Genomic DNA, 20,794 nt, shown 5'->3' with positions numbered 1-20,794 from the left:
TCCAGATGAGCAGTCATGTAGACTGTCATTGTAAATGTATAGCTAAAGATCTCTAGTACAATAACAGGCTGTACTGTTATCTAAGATGTCTTAAGTCACGGGAACATTTCATTTCTCAGAAACTGGAGAGAAAAAAACTAGACATTTTGTATGAGTACTTTCCTTACATAGGCCTAATGTGTTTTTCAACAACAAATGTACCTGCATGCACCCACACATTAGGTCATGTGAAAAGGCATTATGAAATAAAATCAAGACATTTGTGCTGTCCCTTTATTTTTCAGTCATGTCTCAATCTGCTGCTTTCCTTTCCACTTCAAACTAGTAAACCATAAACAGTGCAGTTGCATAAAAAAATAAGACTAAGTCATCATTTCACCTTCATTTTACAAGCACATCTTCAAAAAGTATTTATTTTTTGAATACACCATTCCAGTACAGCATTTGTCCAATCAAACTGATGCATTTGATTCCCCAAGAGTCCTGCTGTCCTCAAAACACATGTACAGATCCAGGGCCAGACATAACAAGTAGAGTTCCTTATCTATATCATTATAGCATCATCTGCACAACTTATTAATAACAAAGCAGCTGATTATGTCTTATAGGCTAGTGCTATTTGGTTTGAATCCACAAACATTGATTTCAGATAGTTTCTGGAGTTGACCATGAAGATATTATATCGCTGCAGGTTCAGCCTGGCCCTAGCCATGTCATGCATACAGCACAAGCCCCATAGGTCAACTTTACAGAGCAATCCGATGCTTTAGAGTCTTCTCCAGTGAGTTGGTAAGCCACTTGGTTATACAATCAGAGATTTAGGCAGTTGGACAGACAGAAACTGGTCTTCGCTGTGGATGGAGCCTCAGACAGGTGGAATGCTAGAGCCTACTTCTTTCCCAGTGATAGACTGAAACGCAAGCAAAAGGAGGTTGTAGGTGTTAATGATACTGTAAAAAATAAAAATGTATATAATATTCAAAGTGCTCTAAAAAGTACAGGGATGACAACGAGAGATGATAGCGTCAGAGGAAAAAATAAGTACGATTGAATGTTTTTTCCAAGGCTCTGACAAGACTGATTTCAGTAAAAAGTGCATCAATATGCACGGGGTGGATTGGTTGCTTTGCTGAACATATGGTACTCCCAGGTTTTTTTCCCATCTTATTCTCAACTGTATAATATAACATGTATGAGGAATGAATGACAGGTTGTTTGGCACCAGGTCCTGTCTCAGTTTCTGTGAACAGTTACATATGGACATTGAAGATCCTTGGCAGCGTTAACATAAGTCAGGAACTATTTCAGTGTGATACAGTCTGACTAGTCATATCCACTCCAGTGACCAGGCAAAAGCAGTGAGATGCAGAGAAAACCAGGGTCGTGTTTATTAGTGCAACATAACAAAATGTTTAAAAATGTTTTAAGAACAAGTAGCATTTACTTATAGATAGTGGCTTTCGGTTTATGGTCTTCCATTTGGTGCTTAATGAACACCCCTGGTGGCCATAGGCCTATGCTGTGAAAATGACATAGCATGCACACTGGAGGCAATGTGAGAAGAGCAGTCATTAGACATGGTTTTGCTAAAAAAAAAATCATGTTCTCTTCAAGCTACCATTAATGCCAATATGGAGCTGCTTCAAAAAACTTAGGGCATCTTTAGGGATTTTGGTGGAATTCCTACTTTTCCATGGGAAATGTGATAATGCATTCCTGCACTTTTTCAATAATGCCATTGATTTGTCCCAGCACCTGTACTGCACTACACAGTGTTCAAAACTGTGGATGTGAACATTCAACATTTCTAACCTTGCTTGAGGCAACTGAAACAAACCATCTGGGCAGTGTAGAGCCATGCAAGAGAGGACAGAGCCAGACTAGGGCATGATGATATGAGAAAGTGAAGCTAAGAGAAACATACTTGTTAAAAGAGTCATCCTGAAGGTTAAGGACCAGGTTGTCTGCGGAAAGGTACACTTTGTTCTGGGACGTTGCCACCTGAAAGACAATAGAGACACAAAACACACAGTTGAAAACAAAGCGTCACAGAACTAGTCTTGTAGCAGCTCGTAGCATAAGGGAAATAGCCATCCTTCAGCCCTAATGATACTGATATAACCAGCTAACTGCACCGTGGGTTACCATTGCAATGAGAACCAAACAGCCACAACAAACATAGGCTGCTAAAATGACTGACCCCATTCTTGCTAAAATGACTGACCCCATTCTTACTGAAACAATGTCTGATTAGGACAATAACATCAGAGTCTCTGGGGATGAGTAACTATCCCCTGAATACATAATTAATAAAGTATTTCTGTACAATTATCAAGACAGTCACTGATATCCAGTCCTTTATAAAATAACTCACCGTCTTAGCAATGGCCTGGGCAGCTCTAATTCGTCGAAGCTTCAGGTATCCAGGATTCTTAGTCACTGCTTGTCCCAACTACAACAAACACAAGAGCCAGAATCATATAACATGCTAAAGTAAATAAAAAACTATTGTTGAATAGAATAATCAGCCTGGTGTTTGAGTTCGTGCAAGGTCATGTGAAGACGAGGGGACAGGTCGTCCAAAAGGTTATGTTCAGGTTAATGTTTTACCATCTTGGCAGCCTCTGCCTCTCCCTCCGCCTGGATAATCTTATGTCTCTGGTCTTGTTTGGCTTTCTCCACGTAGAACTGGGCTCTCTGTGCCTCCTGCTGGGCTGCGGAGAGACACAAGCTTTGTTTAAACTCCACGCGTGCACACACAAGTGTATTAACTAACCCACACACAGAAAAAAATATAAAAACAGGCAAGTATGCATCCACAGACAGTCGTATACACCCCAACACATGCACACACAATATGTGGCAGATACATACCAACTTGTTTGGCCTCTACGGCAGCTGTGTACTCTCTGCTGAAGCTCAGCTCTGTGATGGCTACGTCATCCAGGATAATGTTGAAGTCTTTGGCTCTCTCAAACAGCTCTCGGCGAATCAACAATGACACCTACACAGCACACATACATTTAGACAAGAAAAAGTTGGTTCACGTTTCAGTCTATTTTAAAGGGGACTGAACTTCCTGAGTTGGCCTCGGTTTTCCAGCTTGGTCATTATGAAATGCAGCGTCCATGACTGAAGCCAAACAATAGTTGTTTTGGGGGATAATGTGAGTGTCCCTTCTAGACAACTTGAAACAGTCGAAACAGGTCGTGTCAAAGTCCCCTATGCTAGCTAGCTTGCGCTAACCAACTTCTTTCGCCAATTAGCTTCAGCTGGCTGGTGTGCGACAATGGCAAAGTTAGTTTGACATTTTATAGCCCATCTTTGGGGATTGTTAGGGACTGTCAATAAATTACACAATGTGAAATGGGAAAGAAAAAAATCATATTGCACATATTTTACAGGGATGCAAACTGTAGAGTAGAGGTCGACCGATTATGATTTTTTGATACCGATACAGAATATTGGAGGACAAAAAAAAGCCAATACCGATTTTTTTTTTTTAAATCGCCAGATTTAAATAAAAAGTTATTTGTAATAATGACAATTACACTTGTATTTGAAGTTAATATAATACATCAATCAAATCAATTTAGCCTCAAATAAATAATGAAACATGCTCAATGTGGTTTAAATAATAAAAAAAAACTAGTGTTGGAGAAGTAAAAATGCAATATGTGCCATGTAAAAAAGACAACCTTTAAGTTCGTTGCTCAGAACATGAGAACATATGAAAGTTGGTGGTTCCTTTTAACATGAGACTTCAATATTCCAAGGTAAGAAGTTTTAGGTTGAGGTTATTATAGGAATTTCTCTATAACATTTGTATTTCATATACCTTTGACTATTGGATGTTCTTATAGGCACTTAGTATAGTATTGCCAGTGTAACAGTATAGCTTCCATCCCTCTCCTCTCCTCGCCCCGAACCAGAAACACATCGACAACAGCCACCCTCGAAGCATCGTTACCCATCGCTCCACAAAAGCAGCGGCACTTGCAGAGCAAGAGGAACAACTACTCCAAGTCTCAGAATGAGTGACGTTTGAAACGCTATTAGCACACACTCCGCTAACTAGCTAGCCATTTCACATAGTTTACACCAGCCTAATCTTGGGAGTTGATAGGCTTGAAGTCAAACAACGAAGAGCTGCTGGCAAACGCACGGAAGTGCTGTTTGAATGAATGCTTACGAGCCTGCTGCTGCCTACCACCGCCCAGTCAGACTGCTTTATCAAATCATAGACTTAATTATAACACACAGAAATACGAGCCTTAGGTCATTAATATGGTCAAATCCGGAAACTATCATTTCGAAAATAAAACGTTTATTCTTTCAGTGAAATACAGAACCGTTCCGTATTTTATCTAACGGGTGGCATCCATAAGTCTACATATTCCTGTTACATTGCACAACCTTCAATGTTATGTCATAATTACGTAAAATTCTGGCATATTAGTTCGCAACGAGCCAGGCGGCCCAAACTGTTGCATATACCCTGACTGTGGCAATGAACGCAAGAGAAGTGACAATTTCCCTAGTTTAACATTGCATGCTAACATGTATTTCTTAACTAAATATGCAGGTTTAAAAATATACGATTATGCTTTTTTCGCAAATGCGCTTTTGTTAAATCATCCCCCGTTTGGTGAAGTTGGCTGTCTTTGTTAGAAGGAAATAGTCTTCACAGTTCGCAACGAGTCAGGCGGGCCAAACTGCAGTATATACCCTGACTCCGTTGGACAGAACTCAAGAGAAGTGACAATTTTCCTAGTTAAAAGAAATTCACGTTTGCAGGCAATATTAACTAAATATGCAGGTTTAAAAATCTATACTTCTGTATTGATTTTAAGAAAGGCGTTGATGTTTATGGTTAGGTACACATTGGTGCAACGATAGTGCTTTTTTCACGAATGCACTTGTTAAATCACCCGTTCGGCGAAGTAGGCTATGATTCAACGATAAATTAACAGGCACCGCTTCGATTACATGCAATGCAGGACAAGCTAGATGAACTAGTAATATCAACCATGTGTAATTAACTAGTGATTATGTTAAGATTGTTTTTTTATAATGCTTTTTTAAATGCTAGCTAGCACCTTACCTTGGCTCCTTGCTGCACTCACATAACAGGTAGTCAGCCTGCCACGCAGTCTCCTCGTGGAGTGCAATGTAATCGGCCATGATCGGTGTCCAAAAACGGCAATTACCGATTATGAAAACTTGAAATTGGCCCTAATTAAAATCGGCCATTCCAATAAAAAAATATAATAATAAAAAATAAAATTAAAAAAATTCAAATTAAAATAAAAATTGGTCGACCTCTACTGTAGAGGGCTCAAAACGGCACTGAAACATGCAAAAAAAAATCCCTTATGGGAAATACAGGTTTTAATCTCTCTAGGGTACGTGGGACGCTAACGTCCCACCTGACCAACATCCAGTGAAAGTGCAGGGCACCAAATTCAAACAGGAATCTCATAATTAAAATTCCTTCAACATACATGTATTATACACCATTTTAAAGATAAACTTGTTAATCCCACCACAGTGTCCAATTTCAAAAAGGCTTTATAACAAAAGCATACCATGCGATGATGTTAGGTCAGTACCTAGTCACAAAGCAATTTTTCCAGCCAAAGAGAGGAGTCACAAAAAGCAGAAATAGAGATAAAATGAATCACTAACACTAACCTTTGATGATCTTCATCAGATGGCACTCATAAGACTTCACATTACATGTATTGTGTAGGTTTTGTTTGATAAAGTTCATATTTATATCCAAAAATCTCTGTTTTCATTGACGTGTTATGTTTTGCCTCCAAAACATCCGGTGAAAGTGCAGAGAGCCACGTCAATTTACAGAAATACTCAACATAAATGTTGATGACAATACAAGTGTTATGCATGGAATTAAAGATACAATTCTCCTTAATATAGATAGTGTGTGTCAGATTTCAAAAAAGCACACCATGGAATAATCTGAGTACAGCAGTCAGAGACCAAAACAAGCAATACAGATACCCGCCATGTTATGGAGTCAACAAAAGTCAGAAATAGCATTATAAATATTCACTTACCTTTGATGATCTTCATCAGAATGCACTCCAAGGAATCCCAGTTCCACAATAAATGTTAGTTTTGTTCGATAAAGTCCATCATTTATGTCCAAATACCTCCTTTTTGTTAGCGCATTTAGTACAGTAATCCAAATGCGCAGACACTAGGTCCAGACAAAGTCAAAAACTTTATATTACAGTTCGTAGAAACATGTCAAACGATGAATATAATCAATCTTCAGGATGTTTTTATCATAAATCTTTAATAAGGATAATTATTTTGTCTTTAGAAATGAAAGGGAACGGAGTTAACTCACGGGCGTGCGCCTGACTGACATGGCCTTCTGGCAGACCCATGACTCAGTCAGCTCTCATTCTCTCCCACTTCAGGGTTGAAGCCTGAAACAAGGTTCTAAAGACTGTTGACATCTAGTAGAAGCCTTAGGAAGTGCAATATGACCCCACAGACACTGTATATTGGATAGCCTAAGACTTAAACTAACTCAGATTTCCCACTTCCTGGTTGGATTTTTTTCTCAGGTTTTTGCCTGCCATATGAGTTCTGTTATACTTACAGACATCATTCAAACAGTTTTAGGAACTTCAGAGTGTTTTCTATCTAATATAATATGCATATCCTAGAATCTGGGCCTGAGTAAGCAGGCAGTTTACTCTGGGCACGCTTTTCATCCGGACGTGAAAATACTGCCCCCTACCCCAAAGAAGTTAACTAATTAAACAAAGAATATGATCTACATGATCAGTCTCTGTGTGTAAAACAAATGAAAGTGGTTAATGTGAACCTAACTCACAGCTAAAAAAAAAATGTAAAGAAAGCAATCCAATGTTATTTGTTGCCTTGAGTGCCTGCAAATGACAATCAAGTCTTGAGAAAAAAAACTATTTAATATTGCAGTTAGCCATGAAAGCCTTTATAAGCCTTTATAATAGAAATATTGCACTTGGGGGGAAAATATCTTAAGTAGAAATAGAATAAAACAGGAATTCTATTTTTGCTCTATTATAGTGGCCACTATAGTAGACATAGCTCAAGAGCACAAGGCTACATGTGTGAAAAAATAACATTCACTAAGTTAAAAAAAAGAAAGTATAATCTCCCTCACTCACAAGTGTTACTGTCAAATTCAACACAACAAAAGCAATATCTTTAGACTACACATTCTGCCTGTGGACATCTGTTCTACAATGTGCCAGCAGCGTATGATACCCTTTGCTGGCATAATTGATCTCTTTCAGGCAGAGAGCCTGGCACACCCCTTTTAATCCACTGTATTGAAAAAGTGAGAAAGCAGGAAAGTGTGTGGTGTTCCTTTCACCTCTATAGTGGCATCCAGCTTAAGCCAGGCCCAGCTCCAGCTACACTTCATCCATGAATCCACTTGTTTAACAAGCAACGTCTTATTTTCACCTAATTCTCTCATTCTGAAAATGAACCACATACTGTAGAGGGAAAACATCAGTTCACAGATAACTAGCTAACTAGCTAACATTTCACACAGATTGCCAGGGTCCAATAAGCAACTAAGGCTTTATAACTTGAGGAACGGCAAAGAGTCAGTTAATACTTTAGCGAATTGGTTAGGTTACTAATGTTAGCGCATCTGACTTTATTAGCAATCTAATTTTCACACCATAAAGTCAATTATTCGATCAGTTAAGTTGGCTAATGTTGCTCAACATTTCTCTGGCTAGCTAACGGAGAATTCGATCCAGCAAGCAAGATAATTAACAATGCTAACAATACTTGTTCCACCACCTCAAACTTTCCAAATGCCAATGTTTTTTTTGGTTACAGCTCATGAAGTACTCTTCATCACCCTCTTGCCCTCGTCTCAGTGGTCAGGCTTCTCACCTACCTCTTCGTTATCGTTCAGGGGACGCGCTGATTGTTGACGCACACATTGTTCTGAACTCACTTCACTCGTGCTAAAGAGGGAGGCTCGCTCAGCTGGTGCTAACACATGAGCAGATCAAATACATCCCGCTGGAACGCAGATAAAGGTGTTTACATGTCCGAATAATTCAAAAGATTGCTCAGAAAATAAGGTGTTTTAATCAGCGTATGCTTACTTCGATTTTGACCTCACGCCGATGAAGTTAAGCAGAGCAAGGTGTTTACATGAATATCGCATAATCTGCCTACTGCCATAATCAGTTTAATATCAAATTATTAGTAAACCTACTCATTGAAATTTAGAGCTATTGACATTTGAAAATATTGTCCCATGTACATTGTGTAATTCACTGATGGTACCCAACCTCACCCCATAGGGATATCAAATGTCAAACCAAATTGACCATGGGCATTTACGATCAGGTTATGTGCAGATGCGCTCTGAATCCTCTGTCGGTAGGATTGAAATAAACACAACCCAAGAAATACTGTAACAGTACCCTTCAATCCATGACATACAAGTTCTCCTATCTCCCAAATCTCAGTTTTGGACAAGACTGAATTTATGACCAAAATCATCCTACTTACACCACGTCGTCAATTTTGACACTAGAAAAATAAATATCTGACTCATATCGACGCCACATAGGCCATTTTCAAAACGAGAAGTTGCTTTTTAGGGACAGTCACTTTTAAAGCAGAGACTGGTTTAGTACACAACCTTTGTACCATATAATCCTGAGACTGTGGCAGTACCGGTACTCTGATGAGATTTAGGCTACCTGTGCGAGTCACTCTGCCATACCTGTGCTCTCTGAGTGATGAGCTGCGAGGCATTGAACTTGGCCACCACACTCTTCAGCACCTCGTTGACGATTGAGGGTAGTACTCTCTCGTCATAGTCCTTCCCCAGCTGCTGGTACATGGCAGGCAGGTTGGCGGCCACAGGACGGGACAGCACACGCAGTCCAATGTTAATCATCTGCAGATCTACAGAGAGACAGGGGGAAAGAAGTGTGGGCTACATCTTCCTTTACCTCATCTTCCATCTTTACTGATCTGAAAGCTTCACATCTTTACTGATCTGCTAATGTATTGGTAATGTATTGGTCTACATGTATCCATACTGGATTCAAATGAATCCCCCTATTTCAGCAATCATGTACCTTTGCTTCCAGTTAGTGAAGCAATCTTCCTGGGCCTGGCTCTGATGTCATAGATTATGGGGTACTGGATCCATGGTACCCTGAAGAACAACAAAAACAGTTCAGTTAAATATGGTCATGTGAATTTAGCTTTGCATTGCGTTGAGCCAACTGATCATGACAACCCTGGCTTCATTATAAACCCCTGGACAGAGTCAGAGTGTAGGCCTACCTGAAGTGCAGTCCTTCAGCCAGCACCGTGTCCATCTGCATACCCCCAATTCTGTTGAAGATGATTGCTCTCTGACCTCCATCCACTGGGAACAAACCATTCCACACAACGTTAGAGGGGTGCACTCATTATCGTGATAATAGTGTTACCCATTTCACTACCAGACGCTAAGTTAGGCCTACCTGTGAATGTAGCTTCTTTGACCCCATAGGCCAGAGCTCCAGCCCCAATGAGCAGCTTGAGGCCTATTCCTGCTCCCTTGCCCCCCGCACCAGACATACGACTGGCTAGGTCCCTCAGGTTTGTCAGGAGCCGCTGGGAAGACGGGGGGAAATGTGTTGTTGCTATTGGACAGAGCTTATGTTTTCACAAAATATTAAAAGGCTTCTTTTACCACTGTTTATTTATCATCAGGTCAGTAATACACTGCACATTAAGTGTTTGAGGGCTTGTTGTGATGTCCAGCTAATTGATCACCATTATCCCATCTAGTGGTCTTAAGGGGTACTGTGGCCTAGACCTGTCAGTGTCATTGTCTCCATCTCAAATATTCTTGACCATTTATAGTTAGTGATGCACTGATATGACATTTTTGGCCGATACAATATCCAATATTTTTCTTGCCCCCCTCACACAAAACAATACCAATATTTAAAATGTTAGCGGTCTTTTAAGCATTCTAGTACAGTTATAGTTAACACACACATGAACGCAGCGGTCTAAGGTAGAGCATCTCAGTGCAAGAGGCATCACTACAGTCCCTGGTTCGAATCCAGGCTGTTTCACATCCGGGCGTGATTGGGAGTCCCATAGGGTGGCGCACAATTGGCCCGGACCACGCTGGGCTGTCACTGTAAATAAGAATTTGTTCTCAATTCGGCTTTTTTGTTGTCTCGCTGAAATTCTTACTCTTTCAAATGACTGCTCGACTTGTTGACTGCTCGATCCACACAGCATACATTGTGGGCTAGGTTAGGAATGCTGTGTTGCACGTGTGGCGCAAAATTTTACGTGGCGTCTTTACGTCATGTACCTGCGTTATAAAAGGTATGCACGGTAGCTTTGAAATCGGTTTTCAACGTCGGTGTTAAACTAGACGTCGGGCCGATACTGATGTTGGCATTTTTAGCGAATATCGTCCGATTATGATATGTTCACCGATATATTGTGCATCCCTATTTATAGTATTATGAAACTGTGGATTGGGCAGGTCTTTGAGTAATGAATGGGCAGGTCTTTGAGTAATGAATGAGCATGTAAACTAATCAAGTTTACGCAGCACTTAAACCAATGTTTTCCACATAAACTGATATGCAAGTAACTTGCATGTTAGCTGATGAACACGCAACTCCATTTTCTTATATGGAGGCAGAGTTGAGCTTTCTCAGCTACCTGCATGTTTTATGATAACAGGGTTACCATGGCCAAATTGGTCTACTTCGAAAACGATGTCACGGGTCAGAATGTATTGGTCGTGGGTTTTTGGTCAACTTCTAAGTTGCACCGCGGCCGCAATGGCATTCTTTAAAAAGTGTATGTATTAATATAATCAGTACCAGTCAAAAGTTTGGACACACCTACTCCTTCAACATTTCTTTGACTATTTTATACATTTTTGAATAATAGTGAAGACATCAAAACTATGAAATAACACATATAGAATCATGTTGTTACCAAAAAAAAGTGTTAAATCAAAATATATTTTATATTTGAGATGCTTCAAAGTAGCCACCCTTTGCCTTGACAGCTTTGCACACACTTGGCATTCTTTCAACCAGCTTCATCTGGAATGCTTCTCCAATGGAGGTGAAACTGGTTGAGAAAATTCCAAGTGTGCGAAACTGTCGTCAAGGTAAAAGGGTGGCTACCTTGATCACTCTCAAATTTATTTTGATATGTTTAACACTTATCTTGGTTACTACATGATTCCATGTGTTATTTCAAAGCGTTGATGTCTTCACTATTATTCTACAATTTAGAAAATAAAGAAAGGTCAGGGCAGAGAAACACACATTATTCCAAACGACAATATTTAACCATAATTCATCAAGAAACTAGTTAGCTAAACATTTGACTAGTTATTATCAGTCATCCAAGCTTGCAACATGAGAACTGGCCTTTTTCTAGTTGGTTAGGGAGCGGTTTACCTAAATTGCCATTGGCAAACCTACACTTCCATATGAAATCGAAAAAAGACCTAGCTATAGTTTGAAAGCTGGCATAGTTAAGCGTTGCTGAGTGAGGATAGGCAAGTCAGAATAACGACCTGCGTAGCTAACGTCGTTAGCTTGCTAGCCAAGCTAGCTACCTCGATCTCCTCTTAAAATCATAGTCTAACGTTATAAGGCAATAACACACGTTTGTGTAGAATACAAAACTCATTTCACAATAATAAGGTATGTCTTGACTTTGTCTTTAGTAAGTGTGGTTGCTATTTGAAATACTCACGTTCGGCTCTTTATTTGCCATGCTTGCAGTAGATATCCAAGGTCGTGACCAATGAACGCGTCATCACCATAGAGAATGATAGAGCCTTCTAGTGGCCAAATGGACGTTTTAGCATTGGCAACGCCAGTGAGGGCTTACACAATTTTAATGTAGTCAACTAGACGGGACTTCCAACTCCATTGGCTGATCCCTCCTGGTGACCCTGTCAGAGTCATGTCCAACCGGGTCATGAGGGATCAGCCAATGAGAACATTGACTACTTCAAAATGCAGATAGCCTCAATGGCGCTGCCCATGCTGTCACAGACGCTATAATGACACGGCTACAAAGAGCCCACTCTCTCTCTATGGTCATCAGAGACAACTTTGTCTTTGCATATTCAGGTGAAAGGCTTTCAGGGATTTGGAGTTCAATGCAGCTAGAACTTATATAGCTGCCCTAGTGGGTATTTTATGAAACTGGCTTGTGTTCAATGGAGTACATTTAAAGTTAAAGGTAGACTTAAGTAATATGACGTTTTAACACTGCTACTACTCACTGTTTATCTATGCAGTCACTTTACCCCAACCTATAGGTATAAATTACCTCACTAACTTGTACCCCGCACATTGACTCGGTACCCGCGTATTTTGCCTAATTGTGTTACTATTTAGTAAATATTTTCTTTTCTTGAACTGCATTGTTGGCTAAGGGCTTGTAAGTATGCATTTCACTGTAAGGTCTACTACCGGTTGTGTTCGGCGCATGCAAATTTAATTTGATATTACTGAACAAAATTATAAACGCAAATTGGTGGTCACGTTTCATGAGCTGAAATATTCCAGAAATGTTCCATATGTAGTAAGTGTATTTCTTTTGTGTACAATTATTATTATTTTTATCCCTGTTAGTGAGCGTTTTTATTTTCGCAAGATAATCCATCTACCTGACAAGAAACAGCATGATCATGACACAGGTGCACCTTGTGCTGGGGACAAAGGCTACTAAAATATGAAGTTATCACGCAACACAATGTCACAGGTGTTTGAAGTTGAGGGACTGTGCAATTGGCATGCCAATTGCAGGAATGGCCACCAGAGAATTAATCTCTCTGTCCTAAACCAGTCATTTTAGAGAATTTGGCAGTACCGCCAAATGGCTTCACAACTGCAGACCACATGTAACCACGCCAGCCCAGGACCTCCACCTGCAGGATTGTCTGAGACAAGCCACCTGGGCAGTATTGGTCTGCAATTAAGCCCTTGTGGGGAAGGGGAAAAAATGCTTTATGGTTAGGCCCATGTCCTCTTACAGATATTGATCTGCAGTGTTGCTGAGACTACCTTCAACAGCCCACAGGTTTATCAGTGTTGAGTGTCTGTAGTTAAAATATGAACAGATTAATTCTGTTTTCACACAGGTACCTTGTGCCTCACTTGGCAAGTATGTACTCCCAGGAGACAAAAATATCTTATGACGAAGTTCATGCATTCGGTGATAGTTAAGTCAACTACTAAAAAAAGCTATGGCTTTGTCTTTCTGACATATTTTAATCCATAATTCATGTAGTAAACAGTCTATATTACATAGTTACATCTAAAAAAAAAAAAAAAAATCCAAACAATGAGAACATCAGCAACCACATCAACAGAGCAAAAATTACAAATGCAAGGTGACGAGCAGTGTACATATTAGGCTTACATTTCTGGAATGACAAGGGAAAAAAATGTACAAATAAAATAATTTACATGGTTGTCTGTCATGAGCATTGTCATTGCCCATATATATATATATATAGATATTTACATACAAAAAGTCTTGTCTGACAAGAAGCCAGTGTGACCTTGGTTGGATTTTGGTTTCTCTGTGCTGCTGTCACTGTGGATTGCAAATGCACTCCTTCAAACATGGCCTCCTGTGACCACTGAAAAACAACAATCAGCAGTGTATGCCTGGTCCTCCCCACTTCAAGGGTTGAAAAAATAAATAGTGTTCCTCTTCAGACGTAGAAAAGTCGTACCCGGGAGGTGCTGACGTGAAGGTCGTCATCAAAGAACTTGGTCTCTATAACAACATTCCCACTGCAAGGGTGAGAAAAATAAATGTTACAAATCAGCAAACACTGACCATGAGCTGCAAAGTACAAGGCAAAACAGTCCCATGAAGGAAATGACAGTTCCCTGCAAGTTTAGCATACAAAAGTGAGGTTAAGGAATATTTAAGTGTAGCCTAATTACTTACTCAAGCTGTAGCCTAGTGCATGCATATTGTATACTACTGACAAACAATTGCACAACCCAACTGTAGGAGAATGACCAAAAGGCCCAACATGTATTATTTGTTGCTTATCCTTACGTTAAAACATTTGCGGGCATCATCTGAGACTCTGGCGCTGCCTCTATCAAAGACTGCCATGTGTTTGTGGAGTTGGGAATCACAAAGCCAAACTCAAAGAACCATTCTGCAGGTAGAGGAGAGACACAAAATACATGTAATGAGTGCATTCACTATGCACAGACATTGCATTCTTATTGAGTATATTTATAATAACAAGATTGATATAGATTGAAATAGACTACTACCTTCTAAGCATTGGCCTTTGAAGAAAACCTTCTGTTCAAGATGGAACTTTTCCAGTTTTTCTGACGAAGAGAAATTTAGCTCTCTGGACACAGCTTTGCACTTGAGGATTTTCTTGGGGACTCGAGCTGCAAGGAAATGAATGGGACAGTCAAACTACTAAATGCATAGCTGGAACCCTGAGCTGGATATTAACACATTTGACATTAATGTTATACTCAACTTATAGTTAGTTATAAGCGGAGTTGCACTAACTCCTTTTTCCCCCCTACGGTATTGAAAAATCATTCTGTTGGTATTTCTAAATATACCGTATACCGGGGTATCACACAAGCCTAATTTTGACATTGGTTAGGGTTCAAATTCTTGAGGACAAACTGGCAGACTGCTGAGATGGTTAGAATGGCGTGGTCAACAAAGCAGGACTGACGCCATGGACAGTCATTAATGAAGTGGTCAGTTGCTGTGAATGCCTTGCTTCTTTAAAATTAAGATTTATTTTGTCTACAATCTGCTCACATTTCCAATTTGATGTCTGTAAAGCATATTGTATGTATCAATCCCAGTATTTATTTATGTTTAATAAAATAAATCAAATACAGAGGTTATCTTGGTAGTGGTCGGAAGATATGGCCTAATAATAATAATACATTTTCTACACCAGGAGGAAAGCAGACAGTAACCTCAGGAGGATCCAGTACCTTCATGTTCAACCCCAGGAAGAGACAGGTCCTCTGTTCCCTGCCACAGCACCTTCCCAGTCTCAGCATCACGCAGGTTCATCCAGTTTCTGGGAGACCAGGAGTCAAGGAATACTACACAGTCATAGGTTTGACAGCAGTAACCTTGTCCAAGTTACTTCTATATATGTTGTCTTTGTCTATAGCAAGTGGCAAATTTCCCTCAGTGCATCAATGAAGTAACGTCAGTATTTCTCAAGGTGGCACACAAGGTAACAGGAAACCCTGACCCATCAAGCTATGATTGTGGCAGCCAACTGAAAAACAATAGGGTGATTTTTAGTTCTCAAAGATGATATTTTCTACATACTGGTTTTAGTAATTTAAGTTTACTGAGTATTTTTTGGGGTACAGGGGAACTGGCATGTGTTAAAGCCAAAATTGGAAGCCAGGTATACCCATTTGCATTCTTCCAAAAATCTTCAAGAGCCGCCACCGTGTGTGGCCCTAGTCATTTACACCAGCTCTCACGCCATGTTCTTTTATTGGAGTGGCCTATTTTAGTGGCTTAAAGCCACCCATTATTTAGCTACTACTAGATAACCTATTCTAATAGGCGGGTACAAGCCAAGGCAAGTGGGTAACAGTACTCCAGCTGGTGCAAGTGCTAACAGACAGAACAAAGGATTTCGAACTCAGCTCTGGGAATAAAAAGCCAAATGGAAGACATAGCTGTTGTGTGTCAACTAGAGGGTACCATGTCAGAAGCACCTGAACCCCCCGCTGTCTCAAAACCATATGTGCTGCTATTCATCCTCTCGCCCAACACACACGGCGCAAAAGGGTGTCAAGCACAAGTGTCAGTCAAGTCATTCCCCACATGGGATAAACTCTTTCAAACGAATAGGGGCCTTGACTGAATGATGGTCAAATGTTAAAACAGCAGGTGGTGGGGGTTGCCACGCAAACAACCTCAGCACTGAGCTTGGCTAGCAAGCTACTGTAGAGCAGGGCTGTCTTAGTGAGATGAAACTTGTGGCGCTTTGAACCACTTAAGCCTTTCAAATCTGACTGCAGCCCAGTGGGCCCACCAACAGCTCAGTTGCCTCCCTCCAAGCAGCTTCCACATCCTTCTAGAATGATCATCAGAGTCCACAGTAAGCAGCTTTCTCATCTTAATAGAAACTTCCTTAGAAAACATAGGCCTGGAAAGGCACCCTCTTTCAAACTAAATGACGAGGCTGCTTTGTGTGAAGTGGCTGTTGGCCGTTACCTAGACAAATTAACTGAACAGTTGTCAGCCCTGCTGGACAATGACTGTTTGGGAGACAAAGCAGTGTCTACCCAGCTTACCGTTTATGAATTAACTGTAATACAAGCTGCTGCTGCTACTTTTTCAATGTGAATTATAAAAGTGGCCTCCTTGCATTAACTGGCTGCAAAAAAACAATGAAGCCAAATGTTTCCAGTACATTCCAAGGTCAGACTAGGGCCTAGACAATTCATAATAGGCCTGGATAGGGTAGTCAAGTTTAAATTTATTCTGCAGCCAACTACAATTAGGCCCCGGTGGCAGAAAAGGTGACATGTCTCCTGGATCACACATACAGACATCCCTGGTGCTAAGCAGGGGAGACCTGCAGGGGGGGTGGGGGGCAAGGCCCTGGTCTCACAACACTCACAGGCTTCTTAATTAGCCCTTATGGGCATGCTAGCCTCCCTAAAGCCCCATCCATTTTTAAAGAGTAGCTCCTTGATGCAAAACACACGTGAATGCATGACCAATACACATGCAATAGACACGAGAAATGAAAATGAATAGGCTAGATCTCACCAAGTAAGCAGTGTAGCTAAAATGGTTTAACATGGTTTATTCAACTCAGTGAAAAACTTCTAAAGTAGCAAATAGCAGAGCCCAGCGTCAACTCAGACTACCACTGTTTGGTTAGCTAGTCCCGTGTGTTCATAGTTCTGTGGATTAGTTTGTTCCAGGGACAGATTACATGCAAGTCATGTCCACTCAGGGGAAGCAGAAGGTGGCTGCAGCACACACTGCATTCTCCTCAGAGGCCAGCCTCTGCCTGTCTTAGGTATATATAACAGAGGCCATGTTGAAGCACCGTGTTCCTGTACAGGCCTGGAAGCCCGATGTAGCATCATACCAAGAAACGGAATGCAATGGAGTCATGTATGGACTTTGTCAGATGCATGTCTAATTAACCTAGCTACTTGTGTTCATGTGCAGTTTTTTTTTCTCTCCATACAATGACCTATTGTAGGACAATGAAGGGACTACTGATGTTATCCTATAAAATACATTAGCGTACTATGGACGCAAGGAGGTTCCCAGGAATCAAAGTTTGGAATCTGATTAAGCACACTTTCAGGTTATACTTAGAAGGAACATGACTATTATGCTAGCCTTAGAACCTGTACTAACTGAAAGCAACTATGATACCCTTATCAGTATCCAAACAAGCAAATGGGTGCTGAAGCTGAGTTGTAGCAGGACCTGTGCTTTCTTTGAATACTCCCCACTGTGAAGCAACTTCTTGAACTTTCTATAATGATCTTTATTGCATTAGACATACAGGTCAAAAAGCTGGTCATGCCAAGGAAGAGTTCCTGTAAACTCAACCAAATAGTCACTATATGGCACACAGTGATTGACAACTTTGATCAGCCCACCACTGATCAACACAGTTCAAATAAATACACAACTTCTAGATTAATTTGCTGAAAAACCTTAGAAATGGCAGCATCCAGATTTCCATCGTGACATTATAGTCACAATTAACCTGATGCTGGTTACCCAACTATCGTTTTTGTTTTTAGTTCAAAGACTGACAATTCCTCAGAATACAATTGATTGCTTGGTCTCAGGAGGATCAACTTAAACAAAACAGCTTGAATGCCCTCTACAACCCACAACGTGTTTTTTTTTATTTAACCAGGCAAGTCAGTTAAGAACAAATTCTTATTTACAATGATGGCCTAGGAACAGTGAGTTAACTGCCTTGTACAGGGGCAGAACATGTTTTTACCTTGACAGCTCGGGGATTCAAACTAGCAACCTTTCAATCACTGGCCCAACGATCTAACCACTAGGCTACCCGCCACCCGTAACATAGGCCTAACTTCTTCACAAAGGTCCTGAAATGAGTATGTGTATGTTGCCAGGGCTCCAAGCAGAGGTAACACGCTACCCTCAGTCACCAGACCTGTTAGGAGGAGGACTATAAGGCAGCAAATCCCCATCCTTGCAAATCAAGGATTTACGAATTACCAGCCTAGAAAATGAAGCCTGCCCAAGGAAGGTCACACAGATCCACAGCCTGTCACAACAGTCAGGATTCTTACCTATTCAACTGAATATACCCTTAGTACTACCAAAAAATGTGTAAAGTACAGAGCAGATTTAAATAATGGGCCTTCAGTCCATGTTAAGCCGGTGGAGGCAACGCAGGTGTGATTATTCTAGTCCGCATTACTGTGCCTATTTTGGGACCAGTGGCTTGTGTTATGTAAACCAGAGGGCTTCCACCCGAGCTAGGAGATGAAAATAAATTACCCATAGAAGGTACTTCAAACAAGCTCCACTATGGTCTAACTATATGGTATGATTAAAAATGCATGTTGAGCTAAAATGGTGATTGCAGGAGGTAAACTGTCAGATTTCCCACTCTGCCCTGCCAACATGTCCAACAGGTTCAGTATAGATCATCCTTCCAGTCAGAGACTTATTTTCAATAATATTTTGGGGATTTTAGCCACTGTACAGGCTGTTTAAATATATTAAAGCATTCTCCTGTACAAGTAATAGGCAAAGTAAGACAATTAGCAATACTGTTCTGTATGCATGGACAGATACAGGGAGCATCAGCAAACGGCTACCCAAGTTAAATTCAAGTCAGAATCAGCCAGCTAACTAGATACACCACCCATTTAGCTAACACCTAACCTGTGTGCATGTTCCACTACCTCCTTGTCCAATTTGACTAACTAGCGAAGTAAGTCAATTTATCCAAAGTGATGTACCACTTAACGTTACAGCTGCAGTGTCTAGCTAGCTAGGCTGGTTATCTAGCTAGGTAACTTGCCAGAAAACCAGCTAACGTTAGAAGCAGGATGGCCCGGAAAGACACTAGCAACCCCGCTAACGTCAGACTGACAATATTAGTTAGCTAGGTTCACTAACTAGTTTGACGTGTGACAAGCAGCAAGCGCCAGCAAGCAACACCACCTGGCTAGCTAGCTACGGCAGCTAACTTAGATTGGTGAGCAACCAGGCAAACCATTAATTGAAAAGGATACAGTTTAAAACCCTTCAAAATCTCCTTGGCTCTGTCTTCAGTTGAAGACATTATGTCGGAGTCAGACATCTTCCGTTTCTTGAGTGGCTGATAGTCTAGCTAGCTACCAAACTAACGTAAATGCACCTAAAAATGGCATGAAGTCCGAGGACTCTGGCGATATTGCATTAATTTGCCGTAGATCCCAGTTTAATCTCACTGGTAACTCCTACTGATCCCTTAATCAACCTACCATACGTGGAGTTTGGTCGGAGATTGACAGCAAATTCGTCCGAACACTTTACGCGGTAGCAGAGCACCACACAAAACAACAAATGAAATGAGGCTTCTAGGGAGGGAGTTGGCTGAGGGGACACGCCTCAACTCTCCTCCACCAGTAACCTCACAGATAGAACAATGAGACAGATCTTTCACCGTACGTATAAATCTGAAGCATCCGGTAGGCAATTCCACTCACCACCAAATATGGTTATGAAAGGAAAACCAGTGGCAAGGCAGTGGGAGAAGATAGAGGAAGACGGATTTTGGCCGACATTCTGCTCATTTTCGATTCGATTAAACATTTATCACAATCATGTTTTCTGTTCCCATTTCTAGAATATGTAACGAACAGAGTGGACTGTTTTGTAGACTTTACCCTTTGCCAAAGTAAAAAAAAATGCGTTGTTTTGGAGTGGAAGGTGCGAATGTAGTTATGCAAATACATTCTACAACGTGCCAATAGGATTTCGCTAGCTCGTGCTAGGCTCTGCCCAACCCCTTGTATGTTCTGTCCACTATGAGGCTGTGGTCTATCTTGGATTAGATATATAAACATCTTTGGTAACCTTCTTCTTCTGTGGATTTTATATGGCGTCTGGCAACCAACTTTAAGGTGCCTTACAGCCACTAACTGGACTGGAGAATGAGCCAGAGAAGGTCCCTTGGAGATCGACAAGTCAATCGCGATCAATGGGTTGCTGACCACTGCATTAGACCATTTTCCTTGTATGACTGGTGGAGGAGAGTCAGGCATGTTCTACTGATGCTGAAAGACAAATTCCAGATGCAAATATTTTAGCATTCGTAGTTGAGGCTTACTCAGACACACTTCTCTAAATTGATGGGTGTAGTGAAAGAGAGGCTATAAACACCCCCCAGCCACATCTAGCTAAGTGGATGGGTCTCTATTGTCTAGACCTATTCACATGTTCAAGAAATACAGTATTCAGAGTCTATATATTACATGTTGAGTTTATATTGAATCTTATTGTTGTGCTTCAGGTATTACATCTGATTAGCCTTCCCTCACACCAGCCCTCCCAGGGGGAAAGTTTCAGCCCCTCTGAGGAGGCGGGGGGGGGGTAAATAAGCCCCTCAGCCAACAGCGGGAAGTCACAGTACGAGACAGAGTATACCACGGGGGGAGAGACTGGCAACGAACTGGACTCAGAGCAATGGGAG

General features: G+C 40.9%; 2 protein-coding genes across 3 annotated transcripts; both read right to left on the bottom strand.

The window, feature by feature from the left end:
- Positions 1–259: 259 nt before the first annotated feature.
- LOC118358899 (prohibitin-2-like) lies at positions 260–11,968 on the bottom strand. The gene is made up of 10 exons (XM_035736897.2): positions 11,800–11,968; positions 9,534–9,666; positions 9,352–9,436; positions 9,141–9,220; positions 8,780–8,964; positions 2,875–3,004; positions 2,611–2,714; positions 2,375–2,452; positions 1,925–2,001; positions 260–910 (listed from the first exon to the last, which is right to left on the bottom strand). Exons 1-10 carry the CDS (start codon positions 11,818–11,820, stop codon positions 889–891), a joined length of 915 nt encoding a protein of 304 aa, XP_035592790.1. The 5' UTR covers positions 11,821–11,968; the 3' UTR covers positions 260–888.
- Positions 11,969–13,302: 1,334 nt separating this feature from the next.
- LOC118358898 (retinal rod rhodopsin-sensitive cGMP 3',5'-cyclic phosphodiesterase subunit delta) lies at positions 13,303–19,724 on the bottom strand. 2 transcript variants are annotated; one of them, XM_035736895.2, is made up of 5 exons: positions 19,584–19,724; positions 15,060–15,148; positions 14,361–14,486; positions 14,134–14,239; positions 13,303–13,859 (listed from the first exon to the last, which is right to left on the bottom strand). In XM_035736895.2, the coding sequence occupies exons 2-5, from the start codon at positions 15,139–15,141 to the stop codon at positions 13,778–13,780; spliced, it is 396 nt and encodes a 131-aa protein (XP_035592788.1). In that variant the 5' UTR covers positions 15,142–15,148; positions 19,584–19,724; the 3' UTR covers positions 13,303–13,777. The 2 variants fall into 2 exon arrangements, with proteins under 2 accessions (XP_035592788.1, XP_035592787.1); XM_035736894.2 differs by having other exon boundaries at positions 19,353–19,647.
- Positions 19,725–20,794: the final 1,070 nt, after the last annotated feature.

This window comes from Oncorhynchus keta, chromosome 26, assembly GCF_023373465.1.
Source record: "Oncorhynchus keta strain PuntledgeMale-10-30-2019 chromosome 26, Oket_V2, whole genome shotgun sequence".
NCBI classification, from domain to species: domain Eukaryota; kingdom Metazoa; phylum Chordata; class Actinopteri; order Salmoniformes; family Salmonidae; genus Oncorhynchus; species Oncorhynchus keta.
The sequence above is the reverse complement of the archived record's forward strand: the minus strand, read 5'-3'. Positions and strand labels throughout refer to the sequence as shown.